Genomic DNA, 17368 nt, shown 5'->3' with positions numbered 1-17368 from the left:
AGTTCGTCTTAAATTATTTCCCATAAATTTTTAAAGAAATTAGACCAAATAACAATTAAAACCAAAAGGCTCATTGAACATTAACTTTTCCCCTAATATCAAAGAAATGTACTTGGCAGAAAGCGACCTCTGTCGGGCTAAGGCCCGATTTATTTATTAAAATAAAATAAAATAATATTAAAATAATTAAGGTCGGAAAAATGTTCTAGTATATAGTAATAAAACATTTACAGTAGTAGCATTTGTTTAATAAAAAAATCTAAACTTAAAAATAAAATGAAAAAATATTAAAATTATTTTTGAAAAATCCTTAGTTTAGGACAATTTTGAGTGTAGGTTTGTCCTTCTCCGCTATTCGGCTACAGTACTGTTCGCATGCAAATGCGGGCAGAAATAGAAAATGAATTCATTCAAAGAAATACTAAGGATTTTCTATTAAATTTCCGCGGCCAGTGAAAGAAATGCGTACAAACAAGAAATTAAAAAACAAGAACGCGACGAAACGTTTTAAGAATTTTTAATTAAAATGGCAAACGCTCGGCCCAATACGCCTTTAATCAGTGCTGGACAGATCAGCTTTCATTCCACACTCATTGCGCATACGTCTCGTGGCCAGTCGTTGAGTTTTCTGCCGCTAATGTCTTTATTTCTTCTTTAACCACGGTATCCGCCTTGGGCCTGAGATACATTTGGTGACCATTTGGTATGCTCTCTTGGTCTCGGTGCATCAGATAGTCTTCGGCATCCCAGACCTGCTGGTCAGTGGTGCCCCAAATAAGGTACACCAGGTTGCCGAAGAAGAAAACAACGGCTGTCATGGCAAACACGATCTGCCACTGGCTTCTTGAACCCTGAAAAAAGGAAAAATAATGAGTCATTACATTCATGTTAAACACTGCAAACCTTAAATATTGAGGATAAATTCGCGTTTTCATGATTTTTGTGCCCGTTATTTATTTAGTTCTTCTTCCTACCGCTACAAGTGTAATACTTATAATTTAATGCGCTAGTCCCACCGGACAGTAAAGGGGCTGTCCATATAAGGTGTGCGAAATAAGTAATTAGGACAAATATATGTCTGATAACATTACTTACATTATTTAATGAATCACTTTTTTCTTTTCGTTAATATTTCGCTAGCAAAAAGCGCGAACTACGAGCAAAGAACTTTGAAAAAGTACCGCAAGGATTTCCCGTTAGATTTATTTATAGTCACAAGGTTCGCTTCTACGAACGAAATAAGTAAGTAGGACAGATCACTTTTCTTTGCTTTGCTTGAAGGTGACGACGTTAAATGTGATTGAATAAATTTAAATTTACTTAATATACACCAAAGAGTGAGTTAAATCAGAAATCAGTACATTGGATAAGGTTTAATACATTTTTAAAATAGGATATGCCGGGAGTTACCCATTTAAGCGATATAGAACGTGGAAAAATATTGGCACTGCGAGAAACCGGAATGTCAATACGTAAAATTGCTGAAAACGTTGGAAGAAATAAGTGTACGGTGGAAAAACTACTTAAGGATCCTGAAAACCATGGAAAAAAACCACGGACTGGTCGCCCCCCTTTAGTTAATGACCGAGACAAAAGAAGAATTACATTTCTAATTGTCAACGAAAATATCAGTGCATCCCAAATCAGAAGTCAGTTGACTCTCCCGATATCAACGCGACGAGTTCAACAAATTTTAAAAGCTTCTGAAAACGTTTCATATGAAAAAAAACTGCTTAAACCTGAGCTACTGCCAAGTCACAAATCTGCACGGTTGAACTTTGCCAATAAATACAAATTTTTGGACTCGGAGTGGAAAAATATTATTTTTAGTGATGAAAAAAAGTTCAATTTAGATGGCCCTGATGGTTACCGATATTATTATCGCGATAAGCGGAGTCCAAAAAAGGTCCACTTAGCAAGAAACTTCCATGGAGGCTCTCTTATGATTTGGGCAGCGTTTGGATAATATGGGAAGTCTCCAATATGTTTTGTAACACACAAAATGAATGCAGCAACCTATGTAGAGTTATTGGAAACACACTCATAGAAATTTTTACCCTAAATCGCCCTAAAAAACTGACTTTTCGCCCGTGGATTTAGAAAATCGCCCATAAATCGTATCCGCTGGCGATTCGCCCGTGTATTTAGAAAAATTTTCTAAAAAATCCCGATGGAAATTTGGTTTAATTTAGGGTGATTTTTCTTGAAATAAGAAATATTTTCCTGTTTTTAGGGTGATTTGCCCTAATTTTAAGGTGTATTTTTCTAAAATTAAGGGCGAATTTTCTGTTTTTATAGGCGAATGCCCTAAAAAATTAGACAAATTAAAAAAATTCGTGTTTGAGCATGCTTAACTGAATTTGGGAAGCATGTTTTTTTTTTAATCGTCTATATTCTGGGAACTGGGACTGCTTTAATTAAACAACACCGGCGGAGGACACCGTTTCATATTATTGTATTGGTGTGTAGCTTATATGGGAGTCGCGTTAAGAGGGGGGCCCGATCTATACAGCACAGCCGTTAGAACTGAAAAATCATGTTTGTAAATAAATTAGGGAAATAAATATGAGGAGAAAAAACAACTTACTTTTTTTGGTCATTGCGAGAATCGAACCCACGACCTCTCGGTTCAGAGTCTAACGTCCTACCGCTGCACCACAGACCCCTCGCGCAAGACGACGAACAAACTCTGCACACATCTTATTTTCTTGAGGTCTACGTTATAATATGACTAAAGGCAACTAAACCGTATATTTTTTTCCTGACGACTGTGACAATTAGTCCCGTTTTCTTGCCCGCAAACACAAAGTATGCTTTTAACTCAGAACTCCCATACGTTTTTAAGGTTTAAAGACTACTTTAATTTAAAATTCGGGCGAAAAAATGTCCTCAGTATTATAATGTTTACAAAAAAAAAAAAAACATAAAAATCAAGTTGAATCACACAGGGTTCGAACCCACAACCCCACGACCTTAGTCCTCATATAGCAAAGTTGAAAGCGCAAGTGATTAGACCGCTGGGCTACCGAATTGGAATCACTTTTGGAGTGATTTTTAAGGCAAACCGCCCTTGTATTTAGAAAAATTTTAGAAAAAAAATTAGGGCAATTCGCCGTTGGATTTAGAAAAGGTCAAAACGAAGCAAACCGAAAAAAATCGCCCTAAATATTAGAAAAATAGAAAAATTAACCCTAAAAATATTTTTTTATGGTTACCTGCCTTAAATTTATGGCAAATTTGTCGTAAAAATAGAAAATTTTTCTCAGTTCAAATGCGAAAAATTTTTTAGGGCGATTTTCTAAAATGTAGAAAATTATTTTTATGAGTGCAGTTTTGGTAACATTTGGAGAGGACTATTTTGGAGATATGTGGACTTTTCAACAAGACAATGCCCCTATACACTGTGCGAAGCTCACAAAGTCCTTTTTCGCCGCGTCGGGTATACCACTTTTGGAATGGCCAGCAAAGAGTCCGGACCTAAATCCTATAGAAAACCTTTGGGGCATACTTTTCCAACGAGTTTATGCCAATGGAAGACAATTTGGAACTCTGAAAGAGCTTAAAGAAGCCATTGTAAAAGAGTGGGACAAATTAGACGACCAAATGCTACAGAACCTTACTAACTCCATGCCAGGACGAATCCTAAAGGTGTTGAACAATAAAGGATGTTCCATTTAAAATAAATTTAACGTTCTAAATGTAGAAATTCAGTTTAATAAGCGTTAGCTTGGACTTTTTGGATTTGTCCTATTTAGTTATTTCGTTTGAAAAAATTTTCTTTATTTTTTAAAAAATATTTTTATAAGTTTTATTTGAGTTGTGATATTTTTATTCTCTTACCAAAATAGCCATTGGTGCTGCAATAAAATGTTATTATGTTTTCTTACAAACAAAGCTGTCCTACTTACTTATTTCGTGCACCTTATTACGTAATCACGTTTTTGGTGATTTTTGACCCCCTCCCCTTCTGGTGATCAAAAGTAATCTTTCAATAAACAACACCCCCAAATGATTACGTAATCCCATGAATACAATTTTTTTTTGCTTTAATCTGTGGATTCAAACGGAGATGCAATCTAATCTTTAATATTGCTTATAAATGGAGTTTGGTATGACACATTCGGTTCGTCTACGCTGAAATTATCTCCAACATACTCTTCGTCTAGCCATTCCAGGTCTTCGCATCCTTCGTGTGATTGAACCACTAAACATTCTCTTTTTTCGCCGCCCAGCCACTATCTAAGTTTGTAGATATAATTAAAGGAAACAAGTTTTTAAATAAAACAAGAAAGGAAGCTAGCTTCGGCCAGTCGAAGCTTATATACCCTTGCAGATCATTCCTATTAATTAACAAATCGCAAAAATGTTCAATTTTCTAATATTTCTCATTAATTTTCCGATCGTTCCTATGGCAGCTATATGATATAGTCGTCCGATTTTGATCAAATTAAAATTGAAATATTTAAAAATAGGTATATCCTAGAGTAGAAGATAATACAATAAAAACCAAAGAAGCTAGAATTTATTTCCTATTACTTTTCCATTAATTTTCCGATCGTTCCTATGGCAGCTATATGTTATAGTAGTCCGATTTTTTTAATAATTAATTCGAAATTCAGAAATATTTAAAAAATAACATCCCCAAAAGTAGAAGGTAATATTTCAAAAAACACCGAAGCTAGAATTTTTTAAAGTTTTTTTCTTCCGATCCTTCCTATGGGAGCTATAAGATATAGTTGTCCGATCCGGTCGGCTCCGACATATATACTACCTGCAATAGAAAGAAGACTTTTGCGAAAGTTTCGTCCCGATAGCTCAAAAACTGAGAGACTAGTTTGCGTAGAAACGGACGGACAGACGGACGGACAGACGGACATGGCTAGATCGACTCGTCTTGTGATGCTGATCAAGAATATATATACTTTATGGGGTCGGAAACGTCTCCTTCACTGCGTTGCAAACTTCTGACTGAAATCATAATACCCTCTGCAAGGGTATAAAAATACATATAAAATGATTACGTAACCATTGCGCAAGACACCCCCCCCCCTCCCCATGTAATCAAACATAATCATATCAATGACCCCCTCCCACCCTAGGTGATTACGTAATATATGGACAGCCCCAAAATGGTTTATTGTATGTAACAGGTAAAGGATGCGTTTCCGACCCTATAAAGTATATATATTCTTGGTCGGCATCACTATGAACATTGAGATCTTGAAAATATTTTAAAGCTAGAGAATTGGGACTCACCCTACACATTCTAGGGGTCCCTAAGCACCGTTTTTTCAACAAAGCGCCTTTGTGGCGACTACAGTTTTAAAGCTAGATTGAAACTACCGTTTGTCCATCTGTCTGTCCGTGTAACGCTGAGGTATCGGAAACTATAAAAGCGAGAGAGTTTTTGGATTTAGATCAGCGGTCGGCACACACATACGTTGACATTTTGTTTTATATTTGTGTGAGTAATTTGCACTGGGCAGCTCATCGATGTGTGTGTGCCGACCGTTGTTCTACAGTGTACGTGAGCGAGCAGCGGCTGGGCAGAACAAAACCCTATGCTCACTTAATAGGACGCTGCCGACCGCTGATTTAGATACTTCAGCTTCCCATTCAGCAATGTGCATAAAGTTAGCAGTGCAACTTTTGATTTTCAAATTTTTTTTTCCCTATAATAAAAAAAAAACAAGAGAGAACGCTATAGTCGGGTTGTTGTCCCGACTATCTAATACCCGTCACTCAGCTAAAGGGAGTGCGAACGCTGTGTCGGGTTGGTGTCCCGACTAATAATCGTAACTCAGCTAAAGGGAGTGCGAGGGAGATAGATATATAATTTTTGATTGCGTATAACTTTTTAATGAATGGTCCGATTTGAAAACAATGTCTTCAACATTTCGATAGGTATAAATATACACAACAAAATTGCATTTATACTTCTCGGAAATCTTTAAAGACGTGGGCGCAGGACCCATTTTAAAATCGTTAGTGGGCGATTGTGGGCGTTAGAGGGGGCGTGGCGCTCGGCTAAAATAAACTTGCGCTGCGTAGGAAGCCAAAGAATATGTGTGGGAAATCTCAACCTTCTAGCTTTTGTAGTTTCTGAGATCTCAGCGTTCATACAGACGGACAGACAGACAGACGGACAGACGGACAGACGGACAGACGGACATGGCTAGATCGACTCGGCTAGTGACCCTGATCAAGAATATATATACTTTATGGGGTCGGAAACGCTTCCTTCTAGCTGTTACATACTTTTGCACGAATCTAGTATACCCTTTTACTCTACGAGTAACGGGTATAATTAGGAGAACGCAATTTTACGACGGTTTTTCCGAGTTGAAATCCCCCTTCGTTAATGTTGAGCTGGGCAACTGCTCTTCAGTCAGCTGTTATTGAATGGTAGATGGTGGATGGAGTTCTGTGGGAACACGAGTTTCACATTCGTCAAAAATCCCAAACGTTTCAAAGAAGAGGCTATAATAGTACAATTCTAATCAATACAATTGGGGTATTCACCAATCCTGGTAGGTGTGGCATATGGCAGATGTGGCAAGTGGAAATTTTGCATATCCAACACCAAAATACATGAAATAAAAAATTCTAGACCTGCCGTAGGTCGACCTATGCTTATATTTATACCCGTTACTCGTAGAGTAAAAGGGTATATTAGATTCGTGCAAAAGTATGTAACAGCTAGAAGGAAGCGTTTCCGACCCCATAAAGTATATATATTCTTGATCAGGGGCACTAGCCGAGTCGATCTAGCCATGTCCGTCTGTCCGTCTGTCTGTCTGTCTGTCTGTCTGTCTGTCTGTCTGTCTGTCTGTCTGTCTGTCTGTCTGTCTGTCTGTCTGTCTGTCCGTCTGTCCGTCTGTATGAACGCTGAGATCTCAGAAACTACAAAAGCTAGAAGGTTGAGATTTTCCACACATATTCTTTGGCTTCCTACGCAGCGCAAGTTTATTTTAGCCGAGCGCCACGCCCCCTCTAACGCCCACAATCGCCCACTAACGATTTTAAAATGGGTCCTGCGCCCACATCTTTAAAGATTTCCGAGAAGTATAAATGCAATTTTGTTGTGTATATTTATACCTATCGAAATGTAGAAGACATTTTTCAAATCGGACCATTCATTAAAAAGTTATACGCAATCAAAATATCTACATATATCTATCTCCCTCGCACTCCCTTTAGCTGAGTTACGATTATTAGTCGGGACACCAACCCGCGTTCGCACTTCCTTTAGCTGAGTGACGGGTATTAGATAGTCGGGACACCAACCCGACTATAGCGTTCTCTCTTGTTTTAATATCAATCGTGGCGAAGTTCATGTAACCGTTTGGCAGACCTTGCCACATCTGTCATTTGCCACACCTGCCAGGTCTTGTGAATACCCTAAATATTACCATAAGAAGATAAACTAGAACAACAAGCTTTTGAAATACAGGGCGTTTTTTCGAACTTTGAGGTCCTTGTGCTAAGAATCCTTGCGTCGGGGAACTTTTTGAAAAACGAATTCGTAACGAATTCAAAAATATAGCATCCATCTAGGTAAGTTTTAGATGTTGCATAGTATTATAAGTGCCCATTTATTAATCAGGGGGGTGTACTTTACCGAAAACCATGGTTGCCTTCGAGGAGGCAGAAGTCGATTTTACTTTGTAAACTGTTGTTATTTAATATGTACGATCTTCAAAGAATTGAAAGGGGGTGGCGTCAATGCTAGCCACCATATGTTATCTTAACCCACCCAACCATGTTTCTCTAGAAAAAGAGGAAACCCAAACGTTAATGTCCCTTTTTAATTTAGTTTATACTAATTATAGTTATACTAATAATTTAATTGCATATTAAATTATCTTTTTAACGCGGATAACACCAGTCAGTAGCTTTAGTCGTTTAGAAACTAAAAGCCTTCTAAATCTAGATTGGTATGCCCTTGCCCTATTTCGGATTAAATTTAACAAAACTCGGAAACCTATAGTATACACTGAAAAAAAAATTCAAGTCAAACGGGATTGAATCAATGCGAAACGGGATTGAAAACAGGGTAAGCCCGAATATGCTTAAATTGATCCAAAAAAGATTGAAGTAATCCTGTAGTTTTGCAAGCCAAAATAGATTGAATTTATCGTTATTGAGTAGGCCGGGATTAATTCAACCCCGAAAATCGTGCTCGATTCTATCCCAAACGTACTAAGTTTAATCCCGAACGGGATAGTTTCAATCCCGAAAAACGGGATAATTTTTATCCCAAACGCACTACATTTAATCCCGTCCGGGATAGTTTCAATCCCGAAAAACGAGATCATGTTTATCCCAAACGTACTTGAATTGAGTCCGGCCGAGATTATTTAAATTCCAATACCCAGGCTTTAATATTATTTATTCACGTCCAAGGAAAATCCAACCCAATAAAAATTGTTGAAAACATATATTTTTTATTATATTTTTTATTTAGATATTATATATACTTAAGTCTAAAATACATGTTATTATTGTGTGGATATAATTGTATGGGTGGTGTTACAAAATCGATTAGTGGTTTTAAATTTAATATATCAATTACACAGGCCGACAAAATGTAACATGGGTCGGTGTCCAGGCCTGCCATCATTTTATTTCGGTAAATGAGGCTTTTCTAAGCATAAGTTGCCACTACGCCTATAGTCCATCAGCTCTGGTATTTGCGGTATCTTTAATTTAAGAAAATCACAAATTTTCTTCGTCTTTTGGGATATATCTTCAAGAGTGGTCAACCAATTTTGGTAATCTTTTCGGAATTAAATAGTTGCACGTCTCTTTTATACGGTCGTTTTGGAAAATTCAATCTAACTGAACCACAAGAGAAGGTGGGCGCATTTAAAATTTTAAAGTCACAGCAAAGTTTAAAAATCTTTATTTGTGAACAGCGTTTAAAAATTAAATAAAAATATTTTTTTCTACAATGCATTTTTGATCCAAAGACACCTTATGTCCCTAATTTTTAGGACACTCATCAGGTTTTTGTGTATTGTTTTGGAATTTTTAAAATTGTTTTTCTTACTTCCTTCACAGTGACGATTCACAAACAGTGCCCAAACCTGTCACTATTTTACGTAACTCATAACTATTTTTGAGCACAAGTGACCCTTGCTTTAAAAATATTTATACATGGGCGTAAGCTAAAAGCTGGAGGGCGATTACTAGACATCGGATTTTAGGTAAAAACATATTTTGAACGAGCAGTCCAAAATTTTTTTGGATTGCATACAAATTTGTTTCATGTAACGTAGATCATTTTGAAGGCGGCATATTTTTGCAAATTTGACCTTTTTACATATCTTCCACCTAAAAGCATATTTCGGAATATGTCAACCTTTTTTGACCTTTTTTTGCTTTGAATATATGCCTTTAAGTAGGCGAACTGAAATTGATACTGTTAAAGTCAAAATAATTTCATAGTCGTGTGCCTTGTGATTGATAATTTAAACGAAAAATGCCGAATCCCAATAGAAAGGATAATCGCCTGAAATGGTTGGAGGAATTTCCAACGGAAAAGCTGGTACTATTGGAAGAAAAAATATATTGCGAAACATGTAAAAAAAATGTAAGTGTTTGTATTTAGTTCTCTTTACTTGTTTGCTTTTATATAAATGTTTTCCACTCCCGAAGATTACTGTAGTGAAGAAATCACAATTACAACAACACATTCAAACCATTTTACATATTCATAATAAGAAGAAAACTGAAAAACTTGACAACCACGAAGGGGAAGACAATTTTCAGTTTGAACTGTGCCAAGCAATGGTAGCCGCTAACATACCATTTAATGCACTTAGCAACACAACATTTAACAACTTTTTAGAAAAATACACTAAAGAAAACATTCCGAGCGAAAGCACAATAAGAAAAAATTATTTGGACAGGTGTTACCAACATAAAATGGATGAAATCAAAGAGCACATAGGAAGCAATAAAATATGGATCTCTATAGATGAAACAACCGATAAAGCCGGAAGATTTATTGCAAATCTTATAGTGGGAACACTAACTGAAAACGAAAGAACTACGCCTTACCTAAAAGCTTGCAAGGAAATTCAAAAAGTAGATAGTTCGGCGATATCAAGATTTGTAAATAGTACATTGAACAGTTTTTGGCCAAATGAAATGGAGAACAAAGTAATGCTGTTATTGACAGATGCTGCAGCATATATGATTAAGGCAGGTCAGCACCTTAAAATATTTTATCCAAACATAATTCATATTACTTGTTTGGCCCACGCTTTACATCGAATCGCGGAAACTGTTCGATTGGAATTCCCAGATGTGAACAAGTTTGTGTCGAGTGTTAAGAAAGTATTTCTAAAATCACCATCCCGATCGAAAAAGTACAGTGAGAGTCTGGATATAATGCTACCACCTGAGCCAGTTGTTACGAGATGGGGAACATGGATTGAAGCTGTTATATTTCACGCAAACCACTTTACAGGAATAAAATCGGTAAGCATTCCAAAAGCAAGTCAATGTAAATACCTAACAATTTATTTTGGCCCAGGTTCTAGAGTCTTTCGATCCAAACGATGCGGACTCGATAAAAGTAACCAGGGAGTTGCTTACAAATTCGGACCTTCAATCAAATTTAATGTTTATTAGGAAATACTTTGAAAAACTTCCAAATTACATAAGTGCTCTAGAGGAATCAGGGATGACATTAAAACAGGGGATGGAAATAGTGGAAAAAGCTAAAATGTTGTTTCAAAAAGTTCCAGGAAGAATTGGAAAGGACATTCAAGAAAAATTTCGAAAAGTGTTACATCGAAATCCAGATTTCACCCTAATTGAATCCATTAACACTTCGATAAATAATTGTACATTCTCAGTTCCCAACATTACAAAAGAAAATGTCGTTAAATATACCAATTCACCATTGACATCATGTGACGTAGAGCGGAGTTTTTCAGCATACAAATTAATACATTCGGAAAAAAGGCAGAAACTTACTCCGAGTAACATGGAAAAACTTATAATTATATACTGTAAACAAAATTATAACTAACTTTCTCTTTACAGTTTATAAAATCTAAATTCTACCCAAATAACAAAACAAAAACAACCAAAATTATATGTAAAAACACAAAATTTACCTCCTTGGGCCAATAAAAATTTTTGTAATACTTTGTTTCCGTTTAAAATTTTTTTAAATAAACCACTGACTCGTCATTAATAAAAGAAGCCATCTTTTCAATTCTATGAGCGAAAAATAAAACCGAACCTTTTTTGACCTTTTTTGACCTATTCAAATAGGTTAAAATAGTCTTAGCATATTCCTTAACCTTCTTTGACCTAAAAAAAGGCATATTTTTGATATGCCACCATTTACTGAAAGCCTGTATTTTTATAAGTCTATTTTAAAAATTTCAAATTTTTTAGACCACAAACAAAAAAAAACCTAAAATCCGATGTCTAGCGATTACACTTCAAGCATTTCAGCCCCCAAAGATTAGTAGGCTACGCTCATGTGCTTATACTCAAAGCAAAACTACTTAGATCGTTTAGAATTATGATATTTAAAATTGTGACAGGTTTGGGCACTGTTTGTGAGTCGTCACTGTAAAGGAAGGAAGAAAAACAATTTTAAAAATTCCAAAACAATTCACAAAAACCTGATGAGTGTCCTAAAAATTAAGGACATAAGGTATCTTTGGATCAAAAATGCATTGTAGAAGAAAATATTTTTATTTAATTTTTAAACGCTGTTCACAAATGAAGATTTTTAAACTTTGCTGTGACTTTAAAATTTTGAATGCGCCCACCTCCTCTTGTGGTTGAGTGAGATTGAATTTTCCAAAACGACCGTATAAAAGAGACAAGTAACTATTTGATTCCGAAAAGATTACCAAAATTGGTTGACCACTCTTGAAGATATATCCCAAAAGACGAAAAAAATTTGTGATTTTCTTAAATTAAAGATACCGCAAATACCAGAGCTGATGGACTATAGGCGTAGTGGCAACTTATGCTTAGAAAAGCCTCATTTACCGAAATAAAATGGTGGCAGGCCTGGACACCGACCCATGTCACATTTTGTCGGCCTGTGTTATTTGTCCAGCTTGAAATGCTCGAATATGTCTATTATAAGAAATAATTTCAATTTGATTACTAACTACAAATACATTATTATTTTTAGTTATTATTAAATGTTTTATTTTATAAAATTCAAAAGATGGTATATCTGTTGCTAGGTAATAATTTGCTTTGTACCGTGTGCCCTTAAATATTAAATCATTACTAATTTTACAGTTTTCCAAATCAATATCACTTAAACTATTCAGGTCTTCATAAAAATGTCGTATGTCCATATTATCATTACAATAAAATTCTTTTATCGCTATTTCACGTTCCATTAAAAATTTTGCAAATTTGAATCCATTTTTTATAGTTAGAGAAAAAGGCGGATTTCTACGAGATGTTATTATATTCATGTATGCTTTGGCCTCCCTATGCTTTCCCTCAAATCTCATGCTCCAAATGTATTTCAATGGACCACATTTTTTTATCGCACTAGCATAGTGAACGAGGAAATGGTGTTTTGGTTTCAATGCGCCGAATAGTTCTATATACATTGTATGATGACTTTTAACTAGTAAATTTAGGCTTTCCAGATCCCTTTCTAAATATGAAGATTTTAGGAGGAAATCGACTATATCCAACAATATTAAAAAAAGTTGCCAGTATTTATTGTCCAATGGGATTAAATCACCAATCAATAATGGCAAAAAATATACAAAAGAAATAGTTTCACTGGCAGTCATTTTTAAATTGAAAGATTTTAGTCGTACTAAATTCAATGAAACAGAAATGTTGCCAAACTCTAAATCTCCATAAGAAAACATTTCTTTTCTATTGTTGATTGTGTCTAAAGAAATTGTCTTTTCATTAATTAATGAAATCAATATGTTGCAAACGTCATAAGAACATACGCCTTCAAATATATCATGCATTATGTCGAACGAAATGGTTTCCATGACATTAAAATGGCGTAACTCATTGAAAATACATTCGTTCCTTATGCCAGAGGTTCTGAAATCATCTAAACGCAAATCTGCAGCATAATTCACTTTATTTCTTAAACTTTCAGAAATTTCTTTTACATCAAATCTCATTTCCTCTTTTTTTCGTCTGCAAGCGCGGCAATATCGATTGGCATTGAATGATTGAACAAATCCTAAAATGCTATTCACTGCCAAATTGTCACCCACTACTAAAACCAAAACAAAATGAACTTTTTGAATATTATTATCGGAATTAATATATATGCCTTCTTCTAATTTTTTGAGATCTTCAATAAGATGAAAAAATGAGCGTTCATTACCAGTTTGCTTTAAACTAGAGAAAGATATACACTCAAAATAAATTTAACCCTAAATTTTAGAAAATCGCCCTAAATATTTATTTTTTCTAAATACAAGAAAGTTATTTCTAAATCTAAGGAAATTTTTCTTAAGTCAAGAAAGTTTTTCTCAAATCTAGGAAGTTTTTCTTAAATGTAGAAAATGGTTACCATGAACTAAAATCACCCTAAAATCTAGAAAAAATGCCCTTAAAATTAGAAATAATTTTCTGAAAAATAGAAAGGCAAACGAAAATAATAAAATATTTTGGCAACACTTTTTCTAAAAATGAGTGCCCTAACCCTAAAATTAAGCTAACCCTAAATAATAGAAAAATTTTCTAAAAAGTAGAAAGTTTATCTAAAAAATAGAAATAGTTGTTTTCACATGCTCTGGCACACCAAAATGTTCAATACCAGAACTTGTCAGATGCCGGGCGGCTGTACTCGTAGCGCAGACGGTTAAAGCGCTTGGTTAGAAATCGAATCGACCCTGGTTCGAGTCCCAGAGCAAACTATTTTTTACCTTTTTTTTTAAGTTTTTTTTTAAAATTTGTTTTTTTACTCTTTTTTTTATTCCTTTTTTTTATTGATGGCAAGCGGTAAACCGAAAATAATTTGGTTTATATTTAGCTATTTACTATGTACTACACATAATATAAATTGCGATAGCATAAATATATACATAAGTATATATGTATGTAAATAAGTAAAACGCGAATGGTTAAAAATATGCAATTAGTATTCAAATGTATTCTCCGCTTGACCCTTTACATACAATGCTCGATTTGCCACAGCAAATTTAAGTGCTACAATGGCCCAGTATGTAGGCCCTTCGCTCCTCGCGCGGGTGACCCGGGTTCGATTCTCACCGACGGACAAGTAAAATGTAAGTTTTTTTCATGAAGATAAAATATTAACTAATCATAATTTCTACATTCCCAATCTTCCGCAGTCCCGTAGTCCACATTTACAACAACATTTGGCTTTGGTTAGATAAGAAATCCAAGCGCAAATACATAATAATAAATACATAACCTTTAACATTCACAATATACAAGACTCACAACGCCTGCATATGTATATAGGGAGGAGTACATAATATAAACGTATATTCAAAAAAAAATCATGATTGAACATGTTTTTTTGTTTTGTTTTTAATTTCTATTTTTTAGGAAAATTTCCTACTTTTTAGAAATTTTTGCCCTTAAATTTAGTAAAATTACCCTAAAATTTAGAAATATGACGTCAAAAAAAATCAAAAATATAGAAAAATGTGACCCTAAAATTTAGGGCGAGCTTGTCTTGAAGACAAAAGTAGGGCGATTTCCTTGACTTTAGGGTTAACTTTATTTTGAGTGTATATGCAGATGGGAAAATAAAGTCAAGTTTTGACAATAAAAAATTTGGCATTAATGGAAAACTGATGTACCCGCCACAAACTGAGAAAACGTGACTACCGAGAGGATTGTTAATTTGAAAATCGTCGAAATCACTATGGACGGCAGTCCATGTAGTGACGAAGCGCACCAGGAGAGTGTGCGAAGGCGACTACTATATATACACGAAGAAATGAAAATCTACTGTGATGGTCCGATCATAATGAATAATACACCTATCGAAAGGTATTGCGAAAACTAACAGGATTGCATACCAAGACTTTAAGAAAATCAATTGGCTTTGGAGAGAGAGCGGTGAAAGTGAAAAAGTGAAAATTTCGAAATTTGGAGCTGTTGGGGCCGGTGGGGATAAATGCCCCCTCGCAATATTTTAGTTGTATTGCTTTTGAAAATACCCGTCGAATGAGGGGTCATTTGTCAAAATCCGACTCTCCGTTCAAAAGTTATAGCCAAAATAAGATTTTCTTCTTCTTCCCAAAATGAAAATTTAATTCTGTTTGTCAGTTTGTCCACTTGTCCACTTGTCCACTTGTCCACTTGTCCAAAATATGTTTTTTAAGTTCTGAAAATTTGATATGACGTTCATCACATCGATATTAAAAACTGTTGTTCTACCACTTTTGGAAAAACCCGCTAGTTTAGCGGGAAAACAGCTATAAATAGCTAAAATTCGGAAAGCCGTAACTTCTATACTACTAAAGCTACAGACTTGTGCTGCATCTCGTTTGAAAGGTATTTTTAAATGCTATAAACGCCTTTTATATGCAATTTGTGTAAATGTAATAGTTAAAAAGATATGAACAAAAGAAAATTTGTTAAAACTTTTTTTTTAGCTTTTTTTTAATTTTCTCAAAAACGGCTCTAACGATTTTCCTTACAACTTTAAACTGTATAGCCCTTGAGATTCCTTAAATTTTGGTATATATCATGTTTATGTAAAAAATCGCGTTTAAAAGTTATTCAGAAACGAAAATAGCCACTTTTGCCAGCTCAAAACAACTAACGCTCCCTGAGTATTGAATTTTGTGGGAGGGTATCCGAACTGTATTTTAGGGTCATGGAATCAGTAAATTTGCACTTAAGAGTTCCATATAGGAATCTTTTGTTCTACGACTTTAGGAAAAATCCGCTACTTTAGCGGGAAAAAGCTAAAAATAGCTAAATTTCGTTAGTTTGTAAGTTCTACACTACTAAAGGTACAGACATGTGCTATACCTCGATTAAAAGGTATTTTGAAATACTTCAACGCCCTTTTAACTTAATTTGTTAAAATACAATAGTTTAAAAATTATGATTGACCAATTTAAATTTAAATGTATATATTAGCTCCTATGAGAGCAAATGTAAACAAACAAAAACTTCTGATATCAAATAAAAACACCTCTTAACGAGGCACTATGGTCCGAGCGGCCGATTTTTTGGCATAAAGTCGAAATTTTTATGGTAATGTTTTGTATTTTTTATTTTAATTTCTTAAAGTTAATAGATCATACATATACAAACTTAAAAAAAAAAGCTTTAAAAGCTACACTAACGCTTTTTATGAGCTTTCAAAAGTACACAATCGATCAGCTGCTTAGGACTAAGAAATTGGCGCCATAATAATTTATTTACGTTTGTGCAAAAAAATAAAACTTCTTTGTCCCGACTAAATTAAGTAAATTATGGAAATGAAAGATCAAGCTATGTAATATTTAGTGTGTATGGTACATTTATGTGTAATCTTAGTGTTCGGCCTGTGTTTAATTTCCAATTTATGTGTGTTTTTATAGAAAATTAATATTTGTTCCCTGTATTTAGTGGGATAAAACTAACGATCCGACGTCTGCCCACAAAAACTAAGTACGCCAGTTTGTACATATACATGTCGTTTTTCAGCGCTAATTAACACCTTTTCCCCGTTCGTCCCCCTTTTCACGCAATTCCACACTATTCAGGGACCTTAAAGTTTCTTCGTAGCGATATCTAGGATATTTGGCGCAGCAACAATCGAAAATTTAATTTTTTTCGGATTGCATTTCTGTAAAAATTATCAATTACCACTTAAAAGATGATAAAACATCAAAAATAAATTAAAAAAATTAGTTATTTTGAATCCTTCCTTGTTAAGCATTCGTAAGAGAAAGAAAAGGAAATGTCTTCCTTTGCTTATAATTCCGTTAAAAAAATTACAAAAATTATTGTGAGTGTGGGGTTTGAAAGATACAGAGTTGCACTTTTTAAATGTTTTGAGTTACATTACATACGAAGAATCCGTTCGTCTGCAAAATAGGTTCAAAGTTTGCCAAAAACAGAATTTTTCCAACTTTAGTGTCCTTTTTTTTAGAATCCTTGGGTGTGAAAATTTTTTTAAGAGCACATTTAGAGCGCTGATTATTTAAAGCAAATAGGACTTTTAAGATTTCATCGAGGTATTTAAAAAAAGGTTAAATTTTATAACACAGTGTAGTATTATGAATTTGCTTGTATGGGAGGCAAAAGAGGGCGTGGTCGCACAGACTCAAAAATTTGTTTGCATACTATTCTTTGTAAAAAAACAGAATGTGTAAAGTTTGAAGTCTGTGACTCAATTTTTAGAGTTTATGCCAAA

General features: G+C 34.6%; 1 protein-coding gene across 2 annotated transcripts in view; it reads right to left on the bottom strand.

The window, feature by feature from the left end:
* Nucleotides 1–200: 200 nt before the first annotated feature.
* LOC108068516 (putative inorganic phosphate cotransporter) overlaps nt 201–17368 on the bottom strand; it is a 60446-nt gene continuing 43278 nt past the window's right edge. The window contains exon 4 of one of the 2 annotated variants that reach the window (XM_044392801.2): nt 201–851. In XM_044392801.2, coding sequence (XP_044248736.1) covers nt 591–851 — 261 coding nt within the window. In that variant the 3' untranslated portion in view covers nt 201–590. The remainder of the gene's footprint in view (nt 852–17368) is intronic. The other variant, XR_011418138.1, reaches the window with a different exon arrangement.

Source organism: Drosophila takahashii, chromosome 2R (genome assembly GCF_030179915.1).
Source record: "Drosophila takahashii strain IR98-3 E-12201 chromosome 2R, DtakHiC1v2, whole genome shotgun sequence".
NCBI classification, from domain to species: Eukaryota; Metazoa; Arthropoda; class Insecta; order Diptera; family Drosophilidae; genus Drosophila; species Drosophila takahashii.
The sequence above is the reverse complement of the archived record's forward strand: the minus strand, read 5'-3'. Positions and strand labels throughout refer to the sequence as shown.